This window comes from Tympanuchus pallidicinctus, unplaced genomic scaffold, assembly GCF_026119805.1.
Source record: "Tympanuchus pallidicinctus isolate F22 unplaced genomic scaffold, pur_lepc_1.0 scaffold26, whole genome shotgun sequence".
NCBI lineage: Eukaryota > Metazoa > Chordata > Aves > Galliformes > Phasianidae > Tympanuchus > Tympanuchus pallidicinctus.
In genome coordinates, this window is record NW_026294743.1 from 9,094,042 (window position 1) to 9,112,717 (window position 18,676).

The 18,676-nt window shown below is 36.8% G+C and overlaps 1 protein-coding gene across 2 annotated transcripts in view; it reads left to right on the forward strand.

The window, feature by feature from the left end:
• The window catches only part of SPOCK3 (SPARC (osteonectin), cwcv and kazal like domains proteoglycan 3), a 159,376-nt gene that overhangs the window by 116,276 nt on the left and 24,424 nt on the right, over nucleotides 1-18,676 (forward strand). For both annotated transcript variants that reach the window (XM_052690180.1, XM_052690181.1), the window contains one exon: nucleotides 943-1,057. In XM_052690180.1, coding sequence (XP_052546140.1) covers nucleotides 943-1,057 — 115 coding nt within the window. The remainder of the gene's footprint in view (nucleotides 1-942; nucleotides 1,058-18,676) is intronic.

Here is an 18,676-nt window from a genome sequence, read left to right on the forward strand (position 1 = left end):
GGTGCATAAAAATTAATTTCTTATTTTTATTTGTCACTTGAAATGTTTTTCTGAGTCCTCCTATTTTTTGTTATTTGTCTTCTATCTGACTAATGAGGCATCTTCAATCCTTTGTTCAATGGATGGTTGAAAAAGATGAAGTGTTCTACATAAGCACTTTGCTCTTTTCCTTTCCTTACCTATGAGCATTTTCAAATACTACATTTTTTTAAAATTTGTTTTCATTTTCCTTGATAGTATGCTGGTAATCTTACAGACAGAGCTGTATGTCTAGAACTTGTTTTGAAATAGAAGTGCGGTTTTTTGAGTAGACTGACAAAATATTATTTTCTGTGTATGTGATCTTAACTATATTAGTTTTATATATTTCAGACAATTCCATTTCCTGGTTAGATTTAGTTAATTTTTGCAAGGTTTGTGAATCAGAACTCTAAATCCACAGATCAGAACTGTACAGGTGAATCAGTTTCTATATTAGAAAAACTGCCACTAGAAAATCAGCCACAGTTTTCTGTTTTGCTTGTTATTTTTTATACCATAATAATGCTATTTTAAAAGTGCAAAAAAAGTTGTAAATCCCCTAATAGATCTCTCTTAATTCCTTTCTATTGATAGTGAATGTTGATGCCTTGTTTGTTTGCTCATGTAATATAAATAAAACCAATGCAGCCTAATTCTGTTTGGTACAGGTACTCCAATCAGTCTAAAACCAGTAATGCATTAGTGCCTGAATTGAGTTCGAAACTGTAGGGAGCTTAAAGAGCAAAACCTATATGTTTATCTACTCAGACTCTTTATCATATACTGCAAACGTTTTTCCTTGCACTTGTGTCTACGAAAATTTAAGTACTTTACAAAACATCACATCAAAATATCTAAGGAGCTGTACTTTTTACTGTAAAAGGTGCTCGTATTAATGCCAGTCGTTCTCTCCTCTTGCAGTGCAAATTAGAATACCAAGCTTGTGTCTCAGGAAAACAGATCTCAGTGAAATGTGAAGGACGTTGCCCTTGCCCTTCTGACAAATCCACAAACGCAGGCAGAAGCGATAGGAGAGGTGAGTGATGACCATTTGTAATGACTCATGTCTAGAAGGAAATCAGATTTTGTTCATAGATGAATACAAACATTGTGTATTTTTTAATAAAAAGTCTTATTTTATTCAAGGATCTTTTCTTTTGAAATTGTGCCGCCTTCAGTGCGCCACTGCAATTTTCAAATGCGTTTATTTTAGTGCGAGTCATTGTTCTTTTGTTGCTTGTTAATATTCCTCATGATACCTGGGGCAGTACTTAAGACAAAGAAAAAATTGTTCTCTTCTCCTTAATGTTTTCAACTGAATTTGCAAGAAAATGTAGTGTGATTGGGGGGGGAGAGGGGAAGAAACTTAAAAAGTCCTCATTAGAGCTCATGGGGAAAAGCAGTTGCACTTCAACTGTGGAACTTCTGGTAAAGACTGTCATATAAAAATGAGCTCTTTGGAAAGTGGATTGAAATGTATCAACTTTTTTGGTTCGTGTGCGAGTACGGAAACGTTTGGTTGCTTTGCTCTGCAGCTGCTTAGCCACTGATGCAGGTGACGAAAAAAATTTGTGGCTAAGCATATTTATATTTCAGTGACTCCCAGGTGACTTTGGGATGTTGTTAAACAAAACAAAAGTTGGTGATCCTGCAAGGAGAGCCATCATAGCATGGTGTGTTAGGCAGCCATGGACCTGGATTTGCCAAGAAGGGCAAAACTGGAGGTTAGCACTGAACTTGACTAGGTGTATTTATTTTTTGCTCTTTATGTTTGGTCACGCTAAATTTGTGAAGCACAAGTATTCTGTATCCTAAATAGATGAATACCAGAATTAGTGTTTGAAGACTTGTTGGTTTTGTTTTTCTTATGGCAGTCTTTTGAATACAAAAGAATCCAGAACTACATTTGTGACTTGTGTTAACATTGTTGGGGTTTTTTTTTAAGCTTTTTTATTAAGCTTGATGCAGCATTGTAAATTTATTGACAAATTCATTGTTATCACTTCTTTTACAAGCTCTGGCTGCTGCCAAAAATCAATTTTATTTTTCTCCTAGTTTAAAATAAAAAAAGGACATTCTTTGAACAGGGAATGAAGGTGTGAGCACTGTGAACACTGGGCTGTGTGCAGTCATCAAGCCAGTTAAAAAACTGCTCTGAAACATCCCTTTAGGAGACTCATGGTATTCTGTAATAGTACTGATTATGTAATTAAATATTACATTTTGTAAATGATTTTGTAAAGCATCTATTATAAAATTTCATGTGGCAATGGTAAAAAAAAAAAAAAAAAAAAAAAAAAAAAAAAAAAAAAAAAAAAAAAAAAAAAAAAAAAAAAGAGCACGTCTGTTATTTGCTCACATTGCCAGCACAAATTAAAACCATAATGGAAGAGACAGTCATACGTGGTTAATGCCATCCCATAGAGTATAGCATAAGTGAAGTTTGCACTAGCAGTGATTTCTGGCTTTCCAGCACAGATGTAAGGATATTAGCCTAACAGTGGGTAGGAAGGGAAATTCAGACAGTTGGTTGAGAAGCATCTCTCTGAGTAATAGGCCTGCCATTTTCTATGTTAGTTTTTGAATACATCACTGCCTCCATTAAAAAAAATAAATTAGTATTGTCTCTGCTTTAAATTGTTTCACCTGATAGTTTTGTTTTCTTTTTAAATTTATTTTAGTCTGTGTTTTCTCGAGTGAACTATTTTTTGTACTGCTCTACGTAAACATTGAAAGCAACCTGTTTTATTTTTAATTAGAATTGTCTGTAATTAGTACTTAGGAATGAACTCTTCTTGAAGATTTGTGCTGCCAAGGGAACAAGATTACTTACGCTTAGTTATGTAAAAGAGAAGGCAGAAAGAGCCTATATGAGTACCGGAATTAGCACTAATCCTGTCCTGGCAGATTGTCAGGGCAAGCAAAATCAGGGCTTTTCCACATGCTACATTTTACCAGAATGTGGAAATCTGAATATAATTTCCTTACAAGGCCAAAGGCCAGGGGACGTGAGAAATACTGAAGTGAGTTGACTATCACTGCTGAGATTTCAGCCACTATTATGACTTGAATACAAATTTTGTATTAAGTGCTGGAAAAGAATCCGATATTTTCTTTAATCTGAATCCCATTAAGTGTTAGCTGCATGTGCATCTGTGAATTGCTTAGAAATTTGACAAAGCCAGACAGAAGATCAGCACTCCACTTTCAGCGATAACTTAAAGGAAGACTTCCTAGAACGTATTTCCTATCCAAAACATTTTTTCATTTATCATTTATTCCTATTCAAAGGTTCTGAATATTTTCTTTATTTTTTTTTCCCTCCCTTTTCGTGTATCTAGAAAGCAAGTACTTCTACGAACTTACCCAAAGTATTTTCAGTATGAAATGCCATGCTCCTTTGGGAAACAAAATGAAATCAGTATTCGGGGGGAAAAAAAAGATTTGCTATTCAGTGTGCATGCGAATCTATTCATAAAATCACACAAAACTCTTAGTTGGAAGAAAACTCTCAAGGTTATCTAGTCTCTCTCTCTGCTCAATGTATGAGGCAAGTGAGGGTGCCCTGTTCAAGCTTTTCTGAAAGCTTGCTCAACCAGTGATGCATTCAGCTACAGTGAACCTGCCCTGTGTGCAGGGATTGTTAGCTTGAATCCAAACACAAAATGGCGGAAGACTTCATCTTGGCTTAGAAGTACAAGTTGATGACAAAACAAGCAATAGAAAAGGGCAGGAAAATATCATCATGCTCATCTTTATTTTGTTGTGGTTATACTTTAGAGAAAGGAATCTGAGTATGATACAAGCTTAAGAAGAAATAATAAAAGACTTAGTCTATGTCCATAAGAGTGGGGAAAATGTGAAGTGGTGTTGGAAGGTTCACACACAGACATGTGGGTGTGAGATGTGGGATAGTGGGGTGTGTTAGGGAGTCAAGAAAGAAAGGTAAAGCAGAATTAAGGAGTGAAAGGATGAGGCTCCATCTCTAGTGACAGAGGTGTTAATCGAGAGAAGTGAGGAACCATTTGCAGGGCTCATTCTTTTCCCGGTAGATCCATTGCCACATGTCCCACTTTCACTCTAATCCTACTGAAATATGTGCCAGGATTTGAGGCATTCAGGTCACAGTGGCTTGTGCAGATGGGCAGATAGGGATTTCTCTGAGTTGGAATCTATTGGGCTTCATTTCTGCAAGCTCTTCAGAGTTTTTTCCCCAGCATTTAAACAGGACTAGAAAACAGGAAGAAAGCAGACACACTCTGCTTTTTATAGTATTGAGGAGACTTATCCTCTTGGCTTTTTTTTTTTTTTTTTTTTTTCTTTTTTCTTAAGAAAGCTACTTACTTTTGCTCTGGTGCAGTTTGTGGCCTTTCCTTTCTCATCATGGAAGACAAAGAGCTTTTTTGCTAGACCTTTAGTCTAGCAAAGAGAGAAGGAATGTAGGAGTCCATGCAAGAAAATTGTTTCGTGTTGATCTAGAAGTTGAGGTGTGGAGTGTTTACACAGAATTAAATGAAACCTCACTCATTTCATCAGTAGGAATTTTTTTATATAGTTAGACATTTCCTTCTGTTTCTCATTTATTTCTTTTGAAGATTATATGGAGGCCTACTGGTTAAATAAATTCAAAAAGAAAAAGAATACAAAAATAGTATTAAAAGCCTACAGGAGGTCATACTTGTTACTGGTCTTTTTTTCTTGCCTGGACCAAATAGCTAAATACTAAACATGTTTTGAATGCCAAGGACAGCAGATAAGCATATGGATGACAGCTCTAACTCTGAACAAACTGCCTTTAGAGATGAAAGCAGTCCGTTGTGAGTTGGCTTGAAATTGCTGTACTGAAATTTGCTCTACAGATACTGGGGAAGGTTTAATAATCCTTAAATCCAAAAAGCTTGGAAACCAGTGACCTAGACAGACTGCCTGTCTTCCACGTCTCTGTTAGGCTACACTAACACTGATAAATGTGCTACAGAATGCTCAGGATCTTGGACTCCCAAAGAGTCTATATTAAGAATTTGACTGATGTGTGCTATAGATTCTTCCTGGTTTCTTCTTTCTGGGAACAGGGTAGGGTTCTGTCCCAATAGACTAAGTCTAGAGATGAGACAGATACATCCAGAAGCTTGGTATTAGTTGAAGGTCCTTCAGTTTAGACAGAAGAAGCTACAACGCTGTGGGTGATATATTCAATATCCATTTTTTACTGAAATAGATGAACTTCCTCTCAAAATTTTTTGTGAGTGATTTTCAAATAAATCCTGTAGTAAGAGATTACTTGTTATTTTCACTAAAGTGAAAGAGGTAGACACAAATGTGAAAGAGTGGGCTTCTCTGTTTCTGGCCATCTAAAGAGTACAACATAGCTAACGTAGGAAGCTGCTATAAATGCCATGCTCTTCAAGTCTATACTTTTGCTGGAAGGAAGTGAAAAAGGCAGTGCTGCATACTGAAAATATTTTTCATTTAGCATATTTCAAAGAATTTAATCTTAGAACGTAGCTGCTTTGTCAGCTGCATCCTATTTTATGCTGAATGCCACAGAATTGTTAATTGCTGTGATGAGATGAGGGTAAGTAGCAATAGGATTAAAGACATCGTAGAATCTGTTAACATTCTGTGTGCACCAATGCTTGAAAAACAAATAACAAGACTGCACCCCCCCAAATCCTCTTATTTTATTTACATACCACCATCTTCTCGATACATGACCTCAGCCATTTTTCATATAGTAAAGATGTAGGTGCCAAAAAGAGCTTTTGTTCTCTTTGCATTCCAGTGTTCACAAATTCAGAGACTTAGGGCCAAAAATAACATTTGTGTTAACTCCTTCACCTCTCCTTTTCACTTGCTGTCCTTGAAAGCTAAAAATACAATTTTTTTAATTGGCTTTTTTTCTTCAACATTAACTCCAGGTTATCAACAGAGTAACTTTAACCAGTTCTTAAACCAATCTTTAACCAGAACACTGTATATTGGACCAGTTAGGCCTCATATTATCGGTGCTCAGACATGAAGTAGCCAGAAGCCATTTATAAAAGACAATAAGCAAAATTGTCTCCAGAAAGGTGCAGAAGTTCATGCTGTGTGGTCAGGATTAAAATGTAACTTTCAAACTTTGAATGTGAGAAAAACAACCTTCCTGAGAAATGGCTGACAGGTTAAAATGCACTGTAATGCTTTTTGCTGATACGTTGTAGTGTTTGACAGTTACTCAGAAATAAGTTCGTATGTTTTAAAATATTTCACAAAGCATCGAATCGCAGCATCATACTTCACATTGCCTTACCTGTTTCAGAAAATAAAAACTAAATTTAATTCCTTATGAAAAGAAGTACTAAGAGAAGTGTGCTGTTCATAATGCACAAGCTACTCTCAGTTGTTCACTGTCTCGGAAGCATATACACAAAAAATGGAAGGTTTTCTTACTAGTTTTGGGGTATACACTGTGGAAGCATTACATACATGTTGATTAAATTTGTTTTAGGCAATGGACAGATTTCTAGTCCACCCTTTTTAACTGCATTTTTATATAATTCAGTAAAATGCTTTGTTACCTAATTGCTACTGCAGTTCCCTGGAATGCGACATCAAATCAATGAAAACCTCTACACTTCTTTAGTTACTTAATTTTCATTAAACTTTGATTTTTCTCAAAGTGATTTTAAATGAATCCAGAAAGACAAGTGAACAACTATTATTGGAGGCACTGAAAACCAGATATTTGTCTCATCTAGGCAGGCATTGACTGTTAAGAGAGTGACGTGTTGCTTTGTAGTCTAACCACATATATTGAGTCCTGAGCTATTATTTCTGCTCTTGTCTTAACTACTATCACCAGTGTGAATCTTAACACTAATTTAAATGTAAATAAGTTCTTACACTGTATCCCAGTTTCCTTTTTACTGGAGAATATATTATTTGTGGGTGCGTATTCTTACTGTGCCACTGATTCTGAGTTCTTTGGTGATTTTAAACTACGGAAGTAACGTGTTACTGTACATCCATTTTAGTCCTCTAGAAAGTATTGACTTAGCAGTAAACGTTCATTTTGCTTTTATTGCTTTTTATGTGTAGTGCTCACTTTTAAATCTCAAAGCGGTTCATCTTAGACCTACGTTTGAGCAGCCATGTGACTAAAAATACTATTTTTTGTTTTGCTTATTTCATCATATACATAATAATAATTGTGAGCTATAAGCGTGTATTATATACACAGCACAGCCATTGGAAAGTAAAGAGAAAATGGAGGCATTGTAGATTTTTATGCTGATACACTGGGTCATGCAAATTCGTTAAGAATATCCTTACTCTTAGTATATAAGCTGCATTGCAGACAATTTTTACTTGATCTGTAACAGGAGGTGTTATTGTTTTACCAGATTTTATTGCGTTACTATCTTCGTAGTTTATAAGCGTTTAGTTTTGTCTTAACAGAGTAATAATGTTAGCAGGAATTCATTTGTATCTAGAAGTGATTTACTTATTTGTGATATAACATAGATGGAATTTCCTGGCACTGTGATACTGTATTACTTCATCTGTAAAAGACTTATTTCATATTCATTACTGTATTTGTGTAGCAACAGAAAATTATTGGTGCAGGTTTTATTTCTTCAATGCTAAGACGAATCTTCTGCATGAATCTTTTGGTGCTTTTTCAATAGCATTTGATTTTGCTTGAGTGACATGGAACCAATTGAAATTGTTAGCAGTATCTTTTATTAAAGAGGAATTTCTATCCCAATTAGTAGTAATGTAATTTAATGTCAATAGTAGCAGTGTTGTGTGGAAGGAGAGAGAATTTATTTGGAATATCAAGGCGTTTCTCATCTGTAGGCTGACAGTCTCCTGACCACCTTACCTAGCTTGTGCCAGAGAACAGCACTTTCACAAAGTTCCTTCCCCTGTAATTCCCTTGTAACATGTTAAAACCTGACAGTTAGAAGAAAGAAGTGAAGGATTAAGGGAAGACTGTCAGTTTGGGTTGGAAGAGACTTCTAAAGTACAACCTGCACTGGGACTTCTTAGACTATATAAGCGTTGTTCAGAGCTCCGTCCAGTCTCACTTTGAACACTATTGATGAGGCATCCACAAATTCTCTGGGCAGCACTAGTGACATAAAAAAAAATTCTTATATCCTGTCTAAATCTCTTTCAGTGTAAAACTGTTGCCCCTTGTCATGTCAATACAGTCCTGGGTAAAAAGACTTTATCCTGTCTCCTTTATAGGCCCCCTTTATATACTGAAAGTCTGCAGTGTAGTCTCCCTGCAGCTTTCTCTTTCTTCCAGCTGAAAACCCCCAGCTCTCTCAGCCTTTATAGAGCAGTATTCCATCACTCTGATCATTTTGACTGCCATACTGCAGACCTGCTCTAACGTGTCCACATCTTTCTTGTGCTGGGGACCTCAAAAAATAGATACAGTACTCCGGAGTATTCACCTCTTCTGACCTGCTGTCTGTGTTTCTTCTGATGTAGAGAAGGATGCACTTTGCTTTCTGGGTTCCAAACATGCATCAGGCTGCTCGCAATCAATTCCTCACTCACTCTATACTTATATTGTGGATTACCTCAATCCAGTTGTAGGGCCTTGCACTTGATTTTGTTATCTTCATGAGGTTCAAATGTGCACACTTCTCAAGGCTGTCAAGGTCCTTCTAGATCACATCCCTTCCCTCCATTGTGTTGACCGCACAGCTCAGCTTGGTGTTGTCAGCAAACTTTCCAAAGATGCACTCAATCCCATTATCTGCGTCATTGATAAAGATATTAAACAGTAATGGTCCCAATAATAGTAAAATTTGTATAAAAGAACAACAACAAAAACCCAACAACAAAAACCCAACAACAAAAAACCAAGCCAGATTCCAAGATGTTTATTGTTGTATTTATGAAAATAACCCCCATTGCACTACAGAATGTGAGAATGCTATGAAAAAGAATACTTCATTGTTGCCAGGATTAAGTGAAATCCTTAGAAAAGAATGCTTGCTGAGTGCTTGTTGTCAATATTTCAGCAAGCTAATACTAAAGGGAAAGCTGAGATATTACGTACCTACCACTGAAATAATCATTTGCTCACAGTTCGAAGCCTCTTTGCAACAGCAGCCTTCTTCAGAACAACTTCACTGTTGCTTTTCCTTAAGCTGCTTTGTTATTTGAGTCCCTCCACTCATTATGGTTGCTTTTGGCAACCCTTGATACTAAAACCTGCGCAGCTTTGTCATCTCCATATACATCAGGTTCTAAATTTACGTATAGAATCACAAGGTTGGAAAGGACCTACAGGATCATCTAGTCCAACCATCCTGCCGTCAGCATTGCTACCACAAGCACTAAGCCGTATCTCGTAGCTCCTCATCCAGACGCAGCCTCACCAGTGCTGAGTACAGGCAGATGATGACCTCCCTGCTCTGATGGCCACGCTATTTCTAATGCAGGCCAGGATGGTATTGGCCCTCAATTCATTTTAAATAGAAAATTCCTCAGGTGTTGAAGCTGTGGAGAGCAATCCTGGGGAAAGGCTCTCTGTCCTTTGCTGCACATTGAGATACATCTTCCATTAACAGCAAAAGGATATAACTTTGGATCTGGTGCTCTGTTAAAGGTTTTGGAATAGTATGCTTTTTTCCTTTCTGAGTGCCTCAAAGAGTTTTTGTGGCATCTCTGTTCACTATGTTGGTGTTTTAATTCCCAGGTGCCAACAGCTTATGTGTGCTCTGTCAATGGGGCTTTGGCAACAGATGCATGTGTTTGACGACATAAATATAGCTGGAGTTACTCTATGCCCTGTCCACCCTAGGGAGCAATTTTGGACCTAAACTTTGCCTTAGTTGAAATGCTTGTCTTATTCCAAATGAGATTTAAAGTAGGTGAGAGTGAGCTAATACACTTGGAGTGGACAGTACACTTGTGGCTTAGGATTTATTGCCTTGTTTTCTTTTTGTGGACAGTTCAGATAGGACCATTTAGACACTCTGCTGCTTCTGAGGTCAAGACTTATATGGAATATGAGTAATTAGTTGTTCAGAGTTGGTTTCTTCTTTTCTTAAAATAATCTATGCACTGTTCATTCACTTTTCATAAAGGAAAACATCTCTATAGCTTGCTTTAAAGTCATCTATAAAGTCTGGTTGATTATTTTTTTTTTAAAACTTTCCTTCCTCTTTTTTCATTATATAAATTAAAAGGGGAAATCTCATGGTGAATGCCTTGAGGAAGGCAAAGGTTCTAATTTCAGTGTGTTATTCTGCTGTAACCAAGTATATTGCTTGTGTGTGCTGCTGCAGTTCTAAGAAAGAGGCAAACCATCATAATGAAAGAAGATAATTAATGCTGTTTAATTTTTATATAGGTCATTAAACATTTGATGAGTGATCTTGGTATTAGAGGTCCCCCAAACATCCAAATTGTTAGGGAAGTTCAGGCTGTGCTGTGCAACAATCTCTATAAAACTATGTTAGGCAATCATAAGAGCATGCTTTTTTTAGGATATGTCCCTTATCTTTTGTTCTATGCCAACCAGCATTTATGGATTATGAAGCTAGAAGCTTAAATATGGCTCAGACCATTAATATGGTGTTGCATTTAATTGTAATGGCTATAATTGCCTTAATTATGTAAATGAAGGGGCCGTGACGGTCTTATGATACATTAAAGGCTTTAGAAGTGTGTCACAATAATTCTATTGAGAATAAATAACCAAAGAGATGTAGATCATATGCTAAGCATCTGGATCAGCGTTATCTTTCTGTTCATGCAGCGCATGAATAAACTAACAACGTGCAGCTATGTTTGTCTCAATTACTGATGTGATTGTAACATTTTCTCACCGATACTATTTTTATACCATCAATATGCAGTTGCATTTAAGAGTGATTCATTGCACATCAGTGAGAAATAACTGCCAGAAAAATGCTTTCTGTATAAGATAATTATTTTAAACTAGGTTATTTATCCCTCTTGCTTATTTTTGGAAGCTAAAACTTAGGCTAGCAATTGTGCAACCTTCTGCCAAGCTGTTTTGTGCTGTCATTCATGTCAAAGCTTATTGGGTGATCAAGAGAGCGTTAGGAAACTCAGGCATGATGTGATGTATTGATAGTGTTCTGAGTGAAGGTTGGATCAGTGGAGTTCACTGAGTGGTCTTCAAGTCAGATGCAAACCCACTATTCAAAGAATGTGTGACATTCTATTTGCAAATAGTTCTCAGGAAGGGGAATTCAGTCTTTAGTAGTTTCATTTCCTGCTTACTTAAGAACTTCAGTTGTATCATGCATGCTTGCTGTTAAGTTGCTGAAGTGATTGTTGTAGTAGCACTAATTTTGACATCGTCTAAATCTACTTTGAGATATGTATTTTTTTATATCTGCATGAGTTTCACTGTCATGAAGGCAAATTTTCTTTTTAGAAGAGGGAAAAAAAACCCAAGGTGTGCTCTGATGAATCAGCACTATGAAAACATACATTAGTAAAATAATTAGGTATTTTGTGGCTCAATTATTGTAATTGCCCAACTGTGATGCTTTTTTCCTGCTTCATGAATTACAGCATTAGTTTTATTTTTCTTTCTTGCTATCTTAATTTTATATCCCAGACAGAGACTACCTCACATATCAGAAACCCAATCAATAAAACATTAAAAGTCTTCGTGAAAAGTAAAAAAGCCAACTTCAGCCCTGAGGGCACAAAGATCCATGTAATTAACTGCAGTATCTGTTGTAACTGTTGCTCCTGCTGATACTGCAAGATCAAGTGCTATAGTCACCTTGTATGCAGCATCAGCAGTTGCTCAGTTGTATCAAACTGTAAGCTCTGGCTCATTAACATGGTGACACTGTTACGATGCCACTAGTATGATGAATGCTAATAAGAAGGACTCAGTGTTAAAATCCTAACGACCCCCTAAATTCAAGGGGCTTTGAAAAATGGGTTTGTATTGGGATTTATTAGAGCTTGTATGGGAACTGTTGAGTCACGGCCTGAACCACTGATTGATCACCTGAGACAAGGGCTGAGTCAGCCCTGGGAGCACAGGTGAAGCTGTAGACCCCATTGAAGGGCTGACTGCCATTAGGAAGGATCTGTTTCTGGGGATCCCTCCTCTGTGGAGTCTTTCCTGTGAACCTGGATCTTTGGATACAGGTGAGCATTCCTGCCCTGTTTGTTTCTTTTCCTATTTTCACCACAATAATCTTTCCAGCTGTAACACGATTAACAGTGCTGAAATATTGTTTGTAAAAAGTAATTATTAAAGATAAAAAAAACCCCTTGTGTTTATTATTAATTTAGAAGTCAGAAGAGGTCAGATATTTATACATACTGAGTAGTAATCTGTCAAAAATGTTAACATTATCATGTTTGTATCATGTTTGTAGTAGAGGTCTGTTGTAAACTCCTGTGATTTAAAAAGAGAAATGTAAACTTTGCTTTTGGTGAAACTGACTACTGAAGGGTGTTTGGTTTTTTTCTGTTTTGTCTTTTCAGTGACACTGTCCCCTTACCTGCATCTAGATGTAGATGAAAGTTTTAAGTAGGTTTATAACCCAGTTTACTATGTCTTAAAGGATTCTTTTTTCCTCTGCGTTTTCTTTTAAGGTTAATATTTGAAGTTGTTTTCTTGCAGTACTTTGACACGTGCAGTAAAAGAATGCTAAAAGATACTTCAGAGTCCATTAACATACTGTTATTTAGTTAACCTCTTTCTGATGAGTTAACCTCAGAAGTGAGAGGACAAAAGGCAGGTTGTTTGGCAAGTGAATAGGATATTGTGGTAGCTCAGAAAAACCAAATCAAATACACATGCCACAAAGAAAGCAGTGGGAAAGAGCATCAGAATAAAGTTCCAAACTATGGCATAAGGACATCTAATATTTTTGTATCTGGCAATTGTAAGGATGGTATATTCTTCCTTTGACCAGAACACGAGTGAGAATATACATTGGCCTTACTTTTTGTGGTCATGAATCGAGAAGCGTGTGACTTAGCATGTAACATAAAATATAATCATAAAAATGTCACTTACAGCTCTGAATGTATTTATCACAGAAAAATTGCTTGTAATCTTTTAAATGGTCTTGTGCAGCTGTACCTTTCCTGGAAAGCTTGATATTTATGGCATTTAAGTCCTTCCAGGCTTTCTAGCCTACCAGGACTGACTTTCAGAGGATTACATGTAGGCTTATGAGAATTAACGGAGTCATTTTTGTAACTAGGTGTCCCTGTTCTTTGCTGGGAGTTGGACTAGATGGTCTTTAAGGTCCCTTCCAGATCAGATGATTCATGGGCAGCTCTTCCTTAGAGGATTTCTCATACAAAAATCCCAATTACATCCATTTAAAGGGGCCGGATTTGTAACTGTCTCTGAATAATGGAAGGATTTTAGATCTGTAGTGGAATAAAGCAAAGTATATTCATAAATGGGCTTTTAAAACTTGTTTTTAAGATTACGAATAAACAATACTTGTTTACCAACTGGAGGAAAGTAACAATATCTCCATTTTAATCACAGTTTGTTTATCAGAATCCTGTCTCAAAAATACATGCTGTTCCTAGGAAAGTACACCCTGTAGTTGTAGCATTTGGGAGATAAGAAAAGCAAAATTATTTTCTGTGATTTAAAAATATTTTTAATCAGTCTTTAAAAGGAAACCCTATTATTGTAATATTTGAAGTTTAATGTATGTTTTATTTTTATATTACTATACTATTTACAATTGCAAATGAAATGTTTCCAGTTCTTTATGCTTACTGTAAATTCTCATTTCAACTTGGAACTGTTATGATTCAGAACATCATACATATCATTTAAAGAAATCAGTTGTAAGTGCAGTTAGTGACTAGCATCAAAAATTCAAGGTTGAAGTTCTATTGTGCTTTCTTACACAGGATGTTACACTAGGTCCTGGTAATCACAGAATGGCCAGGGTTGGTAGGGACCTCAAAGATAATGAATCTCCAGTCCCCCTGCCACATGCAGGGCCACCAACCTCCCCATTTAATACCAGCCCAGGCTGCCCAGGGCTCCATCCTACCTGGCCTTGATCACCTCCAGGGATGGACGGGGCATCCACAGCCTCTCTGGGCAGCTGTTCCAGTGTTAATGGCAACTGTTGGCCATGCTGCATTTTGTCCTGCAGCAGACTTCAGTCTTCCCTTCTCATTTTTCACGCATTCATGTATGGTTATCAGTAGATGACACTTTGAGCTCTCTTTGATGTTTTAACAGGTCAGTGGTGGCAAAAACCTTAAAGTGGCTATAAGTGGTTTTGCATACGCTGTGGTTCTATAGCACAGAAATAGTGGTAATGTTCTGATTATGTCTGCCTTCCACTACTGCTGTCAAGGATGAGCCAACGGAATGAATGTTGTGTTCTTCAAGTAGGTTTTCACCTCGACTGAAAAACCAGATTACTTTTGCTAGCTATAGAAATTCATATCTGGCTTAAGAAAGGCCTTATGCACAAGTGGTTAGAGATAAGACAAATGTTGTTACGTGCTCACTATGTTGTACTGAGCTAGATGAACCTTTGTGACATACTGTTGCCACTGTTACATTCTTTCATAATTAGTCAGTTGTAAAGAAGTTGGTTCCAATATTTATAGGCTATATCCAGTTCACAAGAGGAAAATGATGGGTTCAGGTAAACAGCACTGTCTTATAAATACTGATGTTTTATCACTGGGTAGCGAAACGCTTGCTTAATGGGATTTGCAACTTGTACACAGCAAGTTTACCCTTACAAAATAGTGAGTAAATAATGAATAGATTTCAGGAGGATCTTTATTGCACAGACACTTTTTTTTTTTTCACTTACCCTTTCATGAAAATAAAGACTGTATTTGCTTAAAACATGAAACATGCTCATAGTCATAAGTAGTCAGATTCTTCACTACTAACTTAAGTTAGGTGAACCCAATATGTCTATGAGCATTGTAAGCTTTCATCCCCCTGCCTGATCCACAAAAATATTGCTCTGCTCTCTTTCCAGAGCAGTTGTGATAATTTGCTCTTGGAGACAAGACGTTAGACTTGATAGAGTTTGATCTGAAACTGATCTGAAGCCACTCGTGCTTACAGGCATAAAACTGGCATCCATAATGATGGAAAGCTGCTGTTTTACTGCAGTCAGAATTTCTCTTCTGCTTCTACAAAACTTTTTCTCCCTGCAAGCAGAGGTTAAAGAAGTATGTACATTTGGAGCTTTGAAGTACTCTCCTTGCCATTGCAAACAATGAGTTCTTTAATGGCCTTGTGTATCAACTTCATTGTGTGCTTGCATTTTGTTAAATTTACATGGGATCTTTTGCTGCCAACACACAAGTCAGTTTCTCTTTTTAGTGTCTCAGGTGACAAATTTTTATTCTCTATAAATGCTTAAGAAGTACCCTTTAAAAAAGTTGAGATTTATTCGATGCTGCAGGTCAAATGGCAAATGTCTTCTTATTTCTTCCCTTCTAGTCTTCATTCAGCTTGACTGGAAAGGCTATATAAACATCCTGTTTTGTTGCTTACAGACAGGATATGTAAGGGCAGGATATAAAGTTTCCTAAGAGCATGTGCTGTTGCTAGGTTCAACTTGACTGTAAGTACATGCATGGGCTCTGATCTGTGATGGGAAAACAGCAATGTTGTTAGAATCCAGTGTGCTCAGACAAAACCTATAGTTTCTTAGCCTACTAGGCGGAACAGATTGGGAAAAAATACATATATGAATGAAAGAAGGAAACATTTAATGGTGGATTTTTTTCTTTTTTGTTAACTCTCTTAAAACTTTTGCTTTTGAAAAAAAGGTTTCCAGCCTCTGGAAGTCTCGCTTTCTGTTCTGTAGAAAATTGCTTGCTTTGCTAAGGGAAAGCTTCTATGTATTTATTTCTTAACTGGTAGATAATGAAGCAGTTTATTTTGATAGCCAGTTCAGATCAGTACCTCCCCTGAAGAATGATGTTAAATTTGTCCCTTAAAATCAGAGAGCACCCATAGAGAATATCTTTTATGAATGCCTCGCTTGCTCTGTAAGCATTTCTTAGGCTGAATGTAATGTGGTCTCCAATTCTGGGACACAGACTTGAGGTGGAGGAGCACTGGAGGTCACAGAAGGATGTATATGCATTGTCAGATATTGCAGCTCATTGGCTTTCTCCTCTGCTTTTCTCCTTGGTTTGCTGTGGGTTCGTTGCCAGACTCCCTTGTTTGCATGAACTATCTGTTCCACTTTCAGGTGTGCCTCTGGGAATAGCTGTCTCCACGGTCTGCTTTCTGTATGCTGGGTGAAAAGCAATAGTTTTATAGTCCTTTATTTGGTTCCACTGTGGAATTACACTCTGCTAACGTCTTTCATGTCTGCATGTGTGAGCCTTTTGAATATTTGTACACTAATCATATATTTTAAAAAATCATTGCTTTTTTCATTTCTCCTTCAACTTTTGAGTACTAAGTTTGTGTGAAGTCAAAGCTGCAGATTACGTTTATTTAACTACAGTTCTGTTCTCAGTGAGGTGGTACAGTGCAGCAATTTTTGCATCTTGTGGTGCATCTTGTGGTAGGAAGTTGGCCCTTCTCTTATATTGTCAGCATAAAGGATTCCTTCAGTAGTAGGGCAGGAGCTTGTTTTATCTGCCTTTGAAGGCCTCAAACAACAAAATTGCTGCAGTGGTAGCCTTAATCTGTCTGACATTAGTGAGGTCCAATGTGATATATAATTCCTTTATGATAGAACAGAATTTAGTTAAGGTTTCTATTGTTGATAATGTTGATTGTTTAGCCTCATGTTCACTTGTGCTGTCGTTCCTTGCAAGAAGAATAGAGCAAACCAGTGGACAGTTCCATCAAAGTACACTGTCAATTTTCCATCCACTCCTTCTACCCAATGTGGTAGACCTTTGAAGCCTCTTCAAGCACAGAATGCATCTGATTTCAGAAAAATTCTGATTTTTCAGTGTAGGAATTTGTGTTTTCTCTATATAGTGTCGTTGTCATTTCTTACCCTTGTCTGTTGATTGGAATGACTTTATGTCAAATACAAAAATGTCATTATAAGACCCTGTCAGTCTTGTCCTTGAAAGGAAGAAAATGTCCTGACTTCTTCCCAGTGGTGTGTAATGCTTTGAGAGAGACTTGAAACTAAATTTTAAAAGCTACGTTACCATTAGAGTATTGTTGACTAGAAAGCTTTCACTACTAAGATGATTGATATTCTATCCTTTGAAACTTGTTATGCCTTAAATGATGAAAAATACTGGATTTGGGAATGAAAAGGTCTTAGAATATAGCATGTTATACTGGAGCATCTGCTGACTGTCTGATGGTTTTTTGTTGTATAGCTGCATAAACTGCAGATTAATAACATCGTCTTCATCCTCAGAAATTACTTGTTCAAAACACCAGAGCATGATGATAACCAACACTTCAGGTTAGTGGCAGTTAGCAAAGGAGGACACGTGTAACAACTGTCTTCAGAAAGTAAATTGATAATGCAACAGATACTTGTGACAGATTAAGAAAGTACTATTGTCTTATTTGTGATGCTTTAGAAAGCTTGTATGTTTTAAGTGGAAAATAGTACCTTAATATGTAAATTCTGTATGTTACTACTATTTTTCCTGCACTGTGAAGTGGTCATTATATTTCAATCTGTGGAGTCTTTAAAGCAGTGAGGAAACAGAAATGTTTAAGTTTTATTTTTTGAAAATGTAATTTAATTGAAATCATTTTAAATTTTACGAAACATTAATCATGAGCAGAATGTCTGTATGGAACATTAATTTGAGACAGTAGGACTAAGCAGCTGCAGTTCCCTGATACGGTATCTGCAGCATTTATATTAATTATCTCATAACACAGACTAAGTGAAGTAGAAAATTCATTATGTTTAGTTAAATAGTAAGGAAATCAGAATGCCTTTATTCGTTAATTTCAAGGTATCTTCTTAAAATCATGGGCCCTGGAGGTAACAGATGGCTAATAAACTCCGTTGTCTTGTAAAAATGGAAGTATATATACAAAGTTTTTCAATTTACATTATTTATAAAGTTCTGGTTATACATATGGGACTGTGAAGAGCTGACCTAAATGCCTGTCCTGTTGTTCAGCCCTTGTTCGAAGGGCTTTTTGTCCTTCAGACAAATTGTTTTTAGTTAACACATCTATTTTTGCCATACATAATCCTTCCCATTTGTGACAGAGCTAGAAATATTGCTGTTTATTCAGGAATTGTTAGACCATTTGCATACCACTTTTTAAATGTATTCTTAGATGTTCGGTTACCTAGCCCTCAGTCTGAGCGCAGTTTGAACGATCTGTTCTTTACGTTTAAATTCATACACCTATGCAGAATGGCAGCCTCACAGAACACCAATTCCACATAGTTCTCCTTTATGTGATAATCCACTTTAATACCTGCTGTGTTTAAAGGCTCTGCAGTATTAGGGTTACTGTATTTTCTTGAGCAGCTCTCCTGAAAAGAAATGCTCTTACAAGCACGTGCTGGATGTGCAGTTAATTAGCACAGCAAAGGTATTTCAGACTGACTGTGCAGCCATACAGTAGTATGACCAGGTAGTAGATAGAATATTGGACTCTCCAAGCATTGGATCTGAACTGTTCTAAATGAGCATTCTCACAATTGAATTGGAATGGCTGCTGTAGCCA